We start from the raw sequence: 13014 nt of genomic DNA, 5'->3' as shown, positions 1-13014 counted from the left end.
GTTTAAAAACTGTAGTGTAAAGCACCCTTCTGGCAAGACAGTGATGGAGTGAATGATGGTGAAAGTTTTTCTTTTTCGGGCCACCCTGCCTTGGTGGGAATCGGCCGGTGTGATAATAAAAAAAAATATTTGTAACTTCTTTTTTGGATCTTCCAAAAGCACTGCATTATTGACAAAGAGCAACTGGGATAACCTCATATCAAATTCATTATAATTTTATCTTTAACACTGCAACACTCATGCATTCACCTCTTTTACAACCCCATCTTTAGTTGTTGCACAATCTGAGAAAGATATGCCTGTATTGCATTACCCTTGTTCTCTGTACCTCAATGTAAACAGAATAGTACTGCATGTGGTATAAGTTTGTGATGCAGTTAAATATCATCATGAATTTCACTCTGCTCTCTTTAAACTAGGAAGCACCATTTTTATATCAGCCAGTGATGAGACTGATGTAAAATTAGCAATTTTGCCATTACAAATCTCCATTGGTTTTCTCTACTTTGCTTGTACTAATGGGATAAAGGGCCAGCAGGGTCCCACCTCCCTGTGCCAAAATTGAATGGACTTGTGTTGGTGTGGAGTCTATCCCTAGCTAGATTTCTCAGTGACTATCCCAGGTTAGCTTGACCCTATGAGGCTTCTACTGAATGGTACCTGTAAACAATATATTAGCAACTCTGGCTTAGGCCCTAGGCTACACTAGATTCTTGGGCCTACCCTGTGCTAACATCAGTATATATCTACACATTTATTAGTTTCTGGCACTATGTCAACAGGGTATAATTCACTGTACACACATTACTATTACCTACCCTGTGGTGGGGCATGGCTCCTTTCATAACCCATATGTTAAATTATCCCAGCATTCGCCCTCTCAAGCATTCAATGACCACTTACGTTACTGATGTATTTTTTTTTTTTGACATGCTGTCCATCTCACTGAGGCAGGGTGACCTAGAAAAAGAAAGAAAGAAAGAACTTTCACCATCATTCAAGCATAATCGCTGTCTTTGCAGAGATGCTCAGATAGGGCTATTCAGATGTCACTCCAAACGGCAAATATCCCCCCTAGTGTAGGCATTGTACATCCCACCTCCAGGACTCAAGTTGAGTTAACCGGTTTCCCTGAATCCCTTCACAAAATATATTACCATGCTCACACTCCAACAGCTCATCAAGTCCCAAAAAACATTTGTCTCCACAAATTCCTGCTGTATGTCCAGGTCCTTTGCATACAAAACCTCTTTTACCCTCCTTCCTCTGTCCTTTCCTAGGACGACCCCTACCCTTCCTCCCCTCTACTACAGATGTAAATACTGAAATGAATCTCTTAATGGTGTTGGGCATAGACGAATTATCCTCAGTTGTTGCGTCTCTGGCTGCTAGATGTCTGTTTTGTAGGGCTGAGGGAGGTCCGGACATCATTGACATAAACAATCCTCTAGCAGTCTCTGCCTTACCTCACATCTTGTCTATAGTTAGCAGCAGCAGCAGCATGTGCTCTGCTGACCCAAGCTCCTGGCTGAGCTGCCACCTACTCTGTAATACTAATTTTATTTCCTAATATAACAACCTAACTCTGCTATAATAATCATAATTTTTAATGATTCAAGCCTCCCTAAATTATTCCTAAGGTCTAAATCCTTAAAAATGGTATGCTGAATTTAAGGGCTCGTTAAGAAGGGCAGAGGCCCAATTTTAAGATTTGTTAAGAAGGTTAATAGTACTACATGGTTCCAGACATGCAACATAAAACACTAAGATTTACTGGCCGTTGATGGCGATTTGGGGTCTCCACAAATTTCTACAAGAGTCATTCTAGGATGCTGGGAATAGGTTCAACAACTTTGGTCATAGGGCTTGTGTATGTGCACATGCTGTTTGTTCTAAGAATCTGGCTCTAATTACCGTATCCAGGTTTTGAAAATTTGAAGCTGATCAGATTAGACCTTCTCAAGACATGAATGAAAGAAATATGAAAAGTTGAAGGAAGAAAAAAAATTCTCATTTTAGGATGCCTAACTAAGCAACTTGTGATATTGCACATCTCTAAGGCCTAATTTTATTGGAAAACACCGTCTCCATCATAACTGAGTTTTGCCTCGACTTTTGACTGCTTTTGTAACCATCTATTTCAAACATTTGCAGCACCTGTCACAGTGCTTTCCTGTCCCTATTATCATAAACCTTGTCTAGAATTTGAATTGGGAAAGAGAAAAGCTGAGAAAGCCAGTGTTCATATCAGAAATCTAATGAAAATGTGTTTGGAATGTTGAGATGCTTAATGTACAAACATTATTTATCTTTTGGGCTTAACCTCCATCAAGGGCATATTTATTCACATATAAAGGGTGATCTAGAAAGTGTCAGGATTTTTTCAAGCTAAAGGAAATGGGAATAAAATATTGAAGAAAAGAAGCCAATGAATATTCATATTTCGAGGATGATAGTTGCAGCATGGTCACAGCATGTAGTTTATTTTGCTTAATTTTAATTGATCTTAAACATTGCAGGGGAAGTACTTGGCTTCGAGAATCTGGTGTTTAGTATATTCGAGTTTGTACATGCTCTTGTGGAAACTACTAAGCACAAGCAACTCATTATACAAGGCATTGCTGATCTTACATATTACATTCTCCTGTATATGCAAATTACAGAAGATCAGGTATGTGTTACAGGAAATACACTTTTTAATGTTGTAGAAAATTGAACATGTTCAGTTGAACATGGAAAATAAGTAGCAGGGGAAACTGGGATTAAAATGCTTATTGGAGATGGAGATTAAAGTTGGAGTGATTAGTGCTTTTGTTGTATGAAAAGGGGCATGGTGGCCAATGATGCTTTTTTTTACAAAAGAAATTGGGACAATGTAGTATAAGAACAAGTCATTTAAATACGTATGAATGTAAGGCAGAATTGTGATTGACAAATTGCAAAAAGAGAAAGTATGATTTCAGGATCTAAGTGGAAAGAAAACTGATATATTACAATATGATGAATGTAATGCTGTGAAGAACTGTTGATGGAATGAACCATTACATCATGTAGTATAAGCAAGTTATAGCAGAACTGAATTATCATAATCCCCACTGTTGCCACAGATCGTGCTTTACACAACTCCCAATTCTAAATTAGTCACCAGATAGCATTAGCTCACATGTAAGTGCACGTAGGAAAATTTGAATAACTTAAAAACATCTGAAGAAGTGTTAACTGGCATGTAGGTTAATTTTGGGAGTTAAGCAGTAAGTGACTTGTATCAGTGGGGCACTAAACATGAGATTTTGGTTTACACTTTACTATGCATTGGTTAGTTTGCTTGTCCCATGATCTCCATGGACATAGCTTAGTAGTGCATGATTCCTTCCTCTTCATAATTAACCCAGTAGATTTAGAAGAAACAAAGATTGTGAAATGAGTATTTAAGTAAGCATTGAGTTTTTTTTGCTATTGTATGTAAAGGTCTCATTTTTCTCATGACTAGCACTAATCTAATTTATTAATTTATTTATCAGATTGAAAATTGGAGCAACAATCCTGATGCTTTTGTGGAGGATGAAGATGAGGACAGCTTTGCCTACTCTGTTAGAATCTCTGCCCAGGATTTGTTGCTAGTGAGTCGAGATGTGTACAAGTTTTTAGCATCGTGGAAAGCCATTACCGTACACTTGTGACTTGCATTTTATTTCACATTTATTAAGAGCTGCATTTATTAAGAGAAATTGAGGTTGTTTGAACATTTAGAGAGCACTAAGTAAAATAGGATGACTAAGAGGGCATTTAAATCTAGTGTGTAGAGGAGGGAGGGATAGGGACCATTACAGTGAAGGGTTGGAGAGAGGGGGTGAGGGAGGTTTTTAATCCTAGGGGCTTGGACCTCCAGCAAGCTTGTGTGAGCGTATTACATAGAACTAAATGGAGATAAGTGATTTTTATGATTTCACATGCTGTTGGAATGTGAGGAAAGTAGCATTTGTGAAGAGATTCGGAGAGATGTGCAATGCAGCACTTGCACTCTAGAGGAGGGGTGGGGATGCAGCAGTTTCGAGAGTTGTTTGAGCTGTGACGTCAGCATGTTTCTGGGAAGATGATTGAATGAATGATTGTGAACATTTTTGTTTTTCAGGTCACCCTGTCACTGTGAAAGACATCCAGTTTTAAAATTTATAGTACTTGTTAAATGTTAACTTAGAGTTAAAAAAAATATGTAGAAATTCCTTATGTGCTTGGTAATTGCCTTAGGCAGGAACACAGACTGTTTATCCTGAATAAAGACAACGTACTGAGTACAGTGGACCCCCGGTTAACGATATTTTTTCATTCCAGAAGTATGTTCAGGTGCCAGTACTGACCGAATTTGTTCCCATAAGGAATATTGTGAAGTAGATTAGTCCATTTCAGACCCCCAAACATACACGTACAAACGCACTTACATAAGTACACTTACATAATTGGTCGCATTGGGAGGTGATCGTTAAGCGGGGGTCCACTGTACTATGTTATGAGATTTCGGTTCTTTGTTCTCGATCATGATTCGTATTAAGGATTTGCTAAATAAGTAAATGTTATGAGAGAGAGTTTTGTATTTATGTGGGCAAGAAAGCAGACATCATTCTTATGAAATTGGGGAAGTGGAACAGAATTCTTCCTCTATAAGCCATGCCTGTCGTAAGAGGCGACTAAAGTGCTGGGAGCAAGGGATTAGTTACCCCTTATTCTGTATACATTACCAAAGTTGAAAAGAGAAATTTTTGTTTTTCTTTTTGGGCCACCCTGCTTCTGTGGGATACGACCAGTTTGTTGAAAGAAGAAAAAGATATTGATGAATGTTTTTATTGATGCTGTGTATATTGGTTGACTGTATTATTTCATACCAGTGTGTAAGTTACAAAGATATTAAAATTTTTAAAATTCATTTTTTTTTTTCATGCCGGCCATTTTTTTTTTCATGCCGGCCATCTCCCACCAAAGCAAGGTGACCCAAAAAAGAAACACTTTCACCATCATTCACACACAGTCGCTGTCTTTGCAGAGGTGCCCAAATACGACAGTTTAGATGTTACTCCTCCTTCCCTCCACTGCAGATTTATACACCCTCCAAGTCATTCTGTTTTGCTCCATCCTCTCTAAATGACCAAACCACCTCAATAATCCCTCTTCAGCTCTCCGAATAATACTTACACCACACTTTGCCCTTAGACACATCTCCACTTCCTCCAGCCTCCTCCTTCTCTGCAGCATTCATAACTCATGCTTCACACCCATATAAGAATGTTGGTACCACCATACTCTCGTACATTCTCTTCTTTGCCTCCATGGATAATGTTTTTTTGTCTCCACAGATACCTCTGACCGCTCACTTTTTTTTCACCACTTCTATGGTTAACCTCGTTCAGAAACCCATCTGCTGACAAATCTACTCCCAAATATCTGAACACATTCATTTCCTACATACTCCCTCCCTCCATTGTGATATCCAATTTTTCTTTACCTAACTCGTTCAATACCCTCATCACTTTACTCTTATCTGTGTTCACTTTCAATTTTCTTTACACACCCTCCCAAATTCGTCCACAAACCTTTTCAACTTCTCTTTAGAATATCACCAGCAAAAAAATAACTGACAGCTCCCATTTTGTATTTGACGTCCCATAATTTTATCCTACCCCTCTTCCCAACGCCCAAGCATTTACTACTTTTACAACTCCATCTATAAATATGTTAAACAACCGTGGTGACATTGCATTGCTTTTACTGGAAAGTAATCTCCCTCTCTCCTATACACGCTAATCTGAGCCTCATTATCCATATAAAAACTATTTACAGCATCTAGTAACTTACTGCCTATTCCATACACTTGCAACATTTGCCATATTGCTTCCCTATCCACCCTATCATATGCCTTTTCTAAATCTATAAATGCAATGAAAACATCTCTACCTTTATCTAAATATATTGTTCATTTATATGGTTCAATGTAAAACATTTGATCTACACATCGCCTACCCATTCAAAGAATAAGCCTCCTTGTTCATTCTTATAATTGTTATCATGGAAATGTTAACAGTATTGGTTGGTAACTTCTTGAAGCTCCTTCATGTTATTTAGTTACATAAACTTTCACTCGTAGCAGTATTCCCATTAGCAAGGGGGTAGTAATTTCTTCTCTTGTATAAATTACTAAATTTAAAAAGAAAAACTTTAGTTTTTCTTTTAAGGTCACCTTGCCTTGGTGGGATACAGCTGGTTCATTGAAAAAAAAAAAAAAAAAACTATCAGTTAAATCAGTATTGAAGCTTTGTATATTGGTGTATCACAAAGTTCAGCTGTAAGCAAATAATTGTCACCAAGCAGAGTTGGAAGTTCATTGAAATTTTGTTAAATTTTTTAAGTTCACAGATGGAAAGCAAAACAAAAAATGAAAACTAGTACCCCCTGATATACTGACTTTTAACAATTTTTGGGTTTATTTATGGAATAATTTCCATCTCTCGAGAGCTTTTAATTTATCAGTAATTTCTGCATAAAGTCCAGGTTACTGTAGTTTTTCTCTACACAATAATTATAAAATTTTAGAATTTCATAATACAGTGGACCCCCGGTTAACGAACTTTTTTCATTCCAGTAGTATGTTCAGGTGCCAGTACTGACCGAATTTTTTCCCATAAGGAATATTGTGAAGTAGATTAGTCCATTTCAGACCCCCAAACATACACGTACAAACGCACTTACATAAATACACTTACATAATTGGTCGCATTTGGAGGTGATCGTTAAGCGGGGGTCCACTGTACTAAGAAAGACTTTTTACTTGGTTACTGTTAGCCATATGGTTGGGCTACAGGCCAATATTATTTCTATTCCTAAATGTTGAATGTGACACAAAGTCAATTTAAAAACTGCTCTAAAATATTTGGTTTCGTTATGTTTGGTTATAGTTACCAAATAGCCCTAATAAATGGTGTGAAAAATCCAGTATAATGGTTTTGAAAATTTTTGCAAGTTTTCTTTAGACAGTGCTATTGGACAATCTCCAATTACTAAGCAGCAATACAATAATTGGAGAGTTAAATTCATTTATCAATTTTCTTAAATTCTCTGCTTTTAGAACTACAATGAAGCAAAACAAAACGAAAAAAAAAAACATACAGCCTATCCCTTGCAAAAATATTTTTAATACACTTTATATAAATGTTGTCCTAAACAGTAGGTTGGTAGACAGCAACCCCAGGGAGGTACTACCGTTCTGCCAAGTGAGTGTAAAACGAAAACCTGTAATTGTTTTACATGATGGTAGGATTGCTGGTGTCCATTTTTCTGTCTCATAAACATGCAAGATTTCAGGTACGTCTTGCTACGTCTACTTACACTTAGGTCACACTACACATGCATGTACAAGCATATATATACACACCCCTCTGGGTTTTCTTTCTAGTTCTTGTCCTTGTTTATTTCCTCTTATCTCCATGGGGAAGTAGAACAGAGTTCTTCCTCCGTAAGCCATGCGTGTTGTAAGAGGCGACTAAAATGCCAGGAGCAAGGGGCTAGTAACCCCTTCTCCTTTATATATTACTGAATGTAAAAGGAGAAACTTTCGTTTTTCCTTTTGGACCACCCCGCCTCGGTGAGATACAGCCGGTGTGTTGAAAGAATGAAAGAATAACTGTTGTCCTAAACAGTAGGTTGGTAGACAGCAACCACCCAGGGAGGTGAACATTAAAATGGTATAAAATACCGACAGGTTGTTAGGTAAGACACATATGCAACAGTTAGGTATCTTTATTTCGAAAAAAAGATACCTAACTGTTGCATATGTGTCTTACCTAACACCCAGGGAGGTACTACCGTCCTGCCAAGTGACTGTAAAACGGAAGCCTGTAATTTTTTTTTACTTGATGGTAGGATTGCTGGTGTCTTTTTTTTTTTTTTTTTTTTTTCTAATAAACATGAAAGATTTCAGGTACGTCTTGCTACTTCTACTTACACTTAGGTCACACTACACATGCATATACAAGCATATATATACACACCCCTGTGGGTTTTCTTTTTCTTACTAGTTCTTGTTTATTTCCTCTTATCTCCATGGGGAAGTGGAACAGAATTCTTTCTCTTTAAGCCATGCGTATCGTAAGAGACGACCAAAATGCCAGGACCAAAAGGCTAGTAAGCTCTTCTCCTGTATACATTACTAAAGTTATAAAGAGAAACATTTGTTTTTCATTTTGTGCCACCCTGCCTTTGTGGGATATGACCGGTGCACTGAAAGAAGAACTGTTGTGGTAGAGGTTTGAACCCAGTATCATACAGGATTTTATTTGGGAGATTCTGAAGAGAAGTTGCAGAGGTTGGTGGGTGAGTTAGGTAGGGTATGTAAAAGAAGAAAATTATAAGTGAATATGGGAAAGAGTAGGGTGATGAGGATAGCAAAAAATTTAGGTAACAAAGGATTGGATATCAGATTGGAGGAAGAGAGTATGGAGGAAGTGAATGTATTCAGATATTTGGGAGTTGACATGTTAGTAGGTGGGTCTATGGAAGATGATGCAAATCATAGAATTGATGAGGGGAAGAAGGTGAGTGGTGCACTAAGGAGTCTGTGGAGACAAAGAACATTATCCATGGAAGCAAAGAGGGAAAGGTTTGAGAGTATAGTTATACCAACGCTCTTATATGGGTGTGATGCATGGATGGTAATGTTGCAACAAGGAGGAGGCTGGAGGCAGTGGAGATATCATATCTGAAGGCAATATGTTGTGTGAATATAATGCAGAGAATCCGTAGTTTGGAAATTAGAAGGATGTGCAGGGTTACCCAAAAGTATTATTCAGAGGGCTGAGGAAGGGTTGTTGAGGTGATTTGGACATTTAGAGAGGATGGAATGAAATGGAATAACTTGGAGAGAGAGATTACTTCCCGGTAAAAGTAGGTCATAGACAGGGATGTGTAATGTCACAATGGTTGTTTAACATATTTATAGGTGGAGCTGTATAAGAAGTAAATGCTAGGGTGTTGGGGAGAGGGGTGGGATTAAATTATGGGGAATCAAATACAAAATGGGAGTTGACACGGTTACGTTTTGCTGATGATACTCTGCTTTTGGGAGATTCTAAAGAAAAGTTACAAAGGTTAGTGGATGAGTTTGGGAGGTGTGTAAAGGAAGAAAGTTGAAAGTGAACATAGAAAAGAGAAGGGGGTTAAGGGTATCACATAATTTAGATAAAGAAAAATTGGATGTCACATTGGAGGGAGGGAGGGAGTATGGAAGAAGTGAATGTTTTCAGATACAGTGGAACCCTGAGCTTCGTACTTAATCCATTCCAGTAGCTAGTACTCGAGTCGAAACATCCTAAAGCCGAAGCAGTATTTCCCATAAGAATTAATGTAAATACAATTAATCTGTTCCAGGGAGTTGGGAATCCCCCTCCATAAGGACTTGAGGTATCAAAGCCCTCCAATGTTATTTCCCTTCTTTGTCTTTTACTGCTACAGTACATTCATTACTTACCTCAAAATATTTGTAGTCTTAATGTAGGGCGAGAAGTGAGTAGCATTTATTTCTAGGAATTCAGTGTAGGTAGCCTGCATCAGAGAAAACGTAATGTTTACCTTCCGCCCTCCTCTCTCCACCCTCCTTGATACGCCGCTACTCACCACTCGATAACATATAAACATTGCATGTTTATATGCTATGTTTATTTGCTATATACTATGTAACGTGTTTCTTATATAATTTTGAAGAAAATATCATAGATGGATTCATGAAAATGTCTATATTAGCTTAAAATAAGACATTTAATGTGCCCTAGAGTGATTATTATTAAACATTGCATATAAACATTGCATGTTTTTATATATACAGTGGTACCCCGAGTTTCAGCCACCTCCCAACTCAAACAATTATGTAAGTGTATTTTTGTAAGTGCTTTTGTAAGTGTATTTTTGGGGGTCTGAAATGGACTAACCTAATTTACATTATTCCTCGTGGGAACAAATTCGATCGGTAACGGCAATCGAACAGCCTTCTGGAACGAATTATGGCTGAGACTTGGGGTTCCACTGCACTATGTGACATTTTGTAGATGGATTTATGAAAATGTCTATACTATTAGCCCAAGAGTGATTATTATTAAACCATACATCACATATAAACATTGCATGTTTTTATATACTATGCTGTGTAATGTGTTTCTTATATAATTTTGAAGAAAATATCATAGATGGATTAATGAAAATGTCTGTATTCACTCGAAAAACAATGCCACGCTGACTCACGACTGCAGGGGCAGGCGGGCAGGTCTGGTACGTGGGACGAAACACGGGGCACAGTGAGAAACTTGGGACAAAATTGAACCCGAAGAAACGGTTCTAAACTCAAAGCGAATGATAGTCAGGGTGTACGAAACTCGGGGTTCCACTGTATTTGGGAGTTGACTTGTCAACGGATGGGTTTATGAAGGATGAGGTTAACCATAGAATTGATGAAGGAAAAAAGGTGAGTGGTGTGTTGAGGTATCTGTGGAGACAAAAAAATCATCCATGGAGGCAAAGAAAGGAATGTACAAGAGTATAGTGGTACCAACACTCTTATATGGGTGTGAAGCATGGGTTGTACATGCTTCACTGAGGAGGAGGCTGGAGATGTTGTCTAAGAGCAATGTGTGGTGTAAATATTATGCAGAGAATTCATAGTGTGGAAATTAGGAGATGTGGAATTACTAAAAGTATTAAGAGGGCTTAAGAGGGGTTGTTGAGGTGGTTTGGTCATTTAGAGAGAATGGAACAAAGTAGAATGACTTGGAGAGCGTTTAAATCAGTAAGGGAAAGAAGGCGGGATAGAGGTCATCCTTGAAAGGTTGGAGGGAGGGGGTAAAGGATGTTTTGTGGGTGAGGGCTTAGACTTACAACAAGTGTGCGTGAGCATGTTAGGAGTGAATGGAGATGAATGGTGTGTGGGACTTGATGAGCTGTTGGAATGTGAGCAGGGTAATATTTTGTGAAGGGATTCAGGAAAACTGGTTAGCCGGACTTGAGTCCTGGAAAAGGGGAAATACAATGCCCACACTTTCAAGGAGTGTTTTGGGATATTGGCAGTTTGGAGGGATATCTAAACTGTCATATCTGAGCGCCTCTTCAAAGACAGTGATCATATATGAGTGATGGTTAAAGCGTTGAATGATGAAAGTTATTTTTTTTTTCTTTTCCTTCGTTTTGGGTCACCCTGCCTCAGTGGGAAATGTGTTAAAAAAAAAAAATTCTGAAAGTACAATGGAACCTCGGTACTTGAAAAGCTCTCTACTTGAACAATTTGATATTTGAATATTTTGTTTGGTAAAAAAATCACTCAGTAGTTGACTGTTTGCTCTGTACTCGACCGAACAAACATGACCTGCTAGAACTTCGCTGTAAGCTATTTCGTGTTTCTCCATATTTTTTTTATATCTGTTTAACCCTTTGAGGGTCGACAGGCCCTCTCCGAAACTCGTTCTCAGAGTCGGCCAAATTTAAAAAAAAAAAAAAAATTTTCTCTTATGAAAAGATAGAGAATCTTTTCCCGATCATAAGGACACCAAAAGTTTGAAATTTGGTGGAAAACTTACGGAATTATACTCTCGCGAAGTTAGCGGTCTCGGGGATATTTACGCATCGGCGATTTTGCCCACTTTGAGCCCCATTTTCGGCCAATTCCACTGTACTAGTCGACAAAAAACATGAATATTCCGCTAGAACTCCATTTTTTCTATCAAATGGGTGCAAGAAACCACCCATTTATGAAATTCAACTATCCAGTACAGTGGTCAGAATTTAGCAATTTTGCCAATTTCATACAAATTTCAAAAGATGCCAATTTCCGAATAGGGTCCAGAATAAACAAGAAAGACATTCCTGGCACTAAAATGACATTTCCTCTGGTCATTAGTCACGTCTCAAGGCCCCTCTTATATTCTTTTGCTTTCCACTTTGAATTTTTATTCTCACAAAAAATATAAGATTTTTCTGTTATGCAGACTGCTGCATTAGTGTAAAAAAATGGTATAAATATTATTGGCGCACTTGTGAAAGAATATTAGACTCGCCAGTTGACGTGTATTGGACCATTGGCACGATTTGTTTACTTTTGAAATTTGGTAAAAATCGAACATTTCTGCTACTTTGAGCTCAATTTCAAGGTATCTTTCCTTGTAAAACCAGTTAAAATCATCTCAATTTCTGTAATATGTCTTCCATTCTATAAAATGAGACCAGGAAAACTAGAATACAACAATAAATACCATACGAAAATACAGTGCAAAGTCGCTGTTTTATTCCAAAAAAACGGTCAAAGTTTTTTTTTCTCATTATGCACTGTGTGCTGCAGGATTTTTTTTAGACTGTGCACACTGACCACATAGACCCATTCTTTCATATGAAGGCCTACCAGCTTTCTCCCACTAGATTTGAGGGCGCTAGAATTTAGGCGTACTAGTACGTCAAAAACCCTGGGTCGTAAGCCGTACTAGTACGTCCGAAACCCTCAAAGGGTTAAATAAGTCACCATGGTGCCTAAGAAGATTAATGATAACAGCTAACCAAAAGGAAAATTGCTTGGGAAAAATTTGTTTGGTACTTGAACAGATCAACACTCAGATAGCCTTCTAGAACGAATTAAGTTTGAGTATCAAGGTTCCACTGTACATGTACAAGGTATACAGGCCTAGCTGACATCAGTGACATACTACTGTATAGAAAGCCTCTTGTTATACAGAGCAATTCAGGCAAATTAGGTCAGTTTTGTCCCAGGATGTGACTCTCACCAGTCGACTATCTCCTGGGTACCCAATTTACTGATTGGTGAACATGGACAACAATGTAAAGAAACATGCCAAATGTTTCTACCTTTGCTGGGAATCGAACCTGGACCCTCACCGTGTGAAGCAAGAGCTTTTGCCACCTAGCCATGGGCCACCATGGTGGAAAGAAAGCAGAGTAGGGGTTGGCTTAGGAAAGGATGAAGGGAGGGGGTAAAGGAGG

General features: G+C 38.2%; 1 protein-coding gene across 2 annotated transcripts in view; it reads left to right on the top strand.

Annotated features, from left to right (window-relative positions):
- Positions 1-13014, top strand: part of LOC128692912 (importin-9) — a gene marked incomplete at its 5' end in the record, with an annotated part of 101163 nt that overhangs the window by 14310 nt on the left and 73839 nt on the right. For both annotated transcript variants that reach the window (XM_053782373.2, XM_053782284.2), the window contains 2 exon segments: positions 2520-2671; positions 3522-3620. In XM_053782373.2, coding sequence (XP_053638348.1) covers positions 2520-2671; positions 3522-3620 — 251 coding nt within the window.

The sequence above is a fragment of the Cherax quadricarinatus genome, chromosome 2 (assembly GCF_038502225.1).
Source record: "Cherax quadricarinatus isolate ZL_2023a chromosome 2, ASM3850222v1, whole genome shotgun sequence".
Taxonomy (NCBI): domain Eukaryota; kingdom Metazoa; phylum Arthropoda; class Malacostraca; order Decapoda; family Parastacidae; genus Cherax; species Cherax quadricarinatus.
Note: the sequence above shows the minus strand (reverse complement) of the source record. Positions and strands in the feature narration are given on the sequence as shown.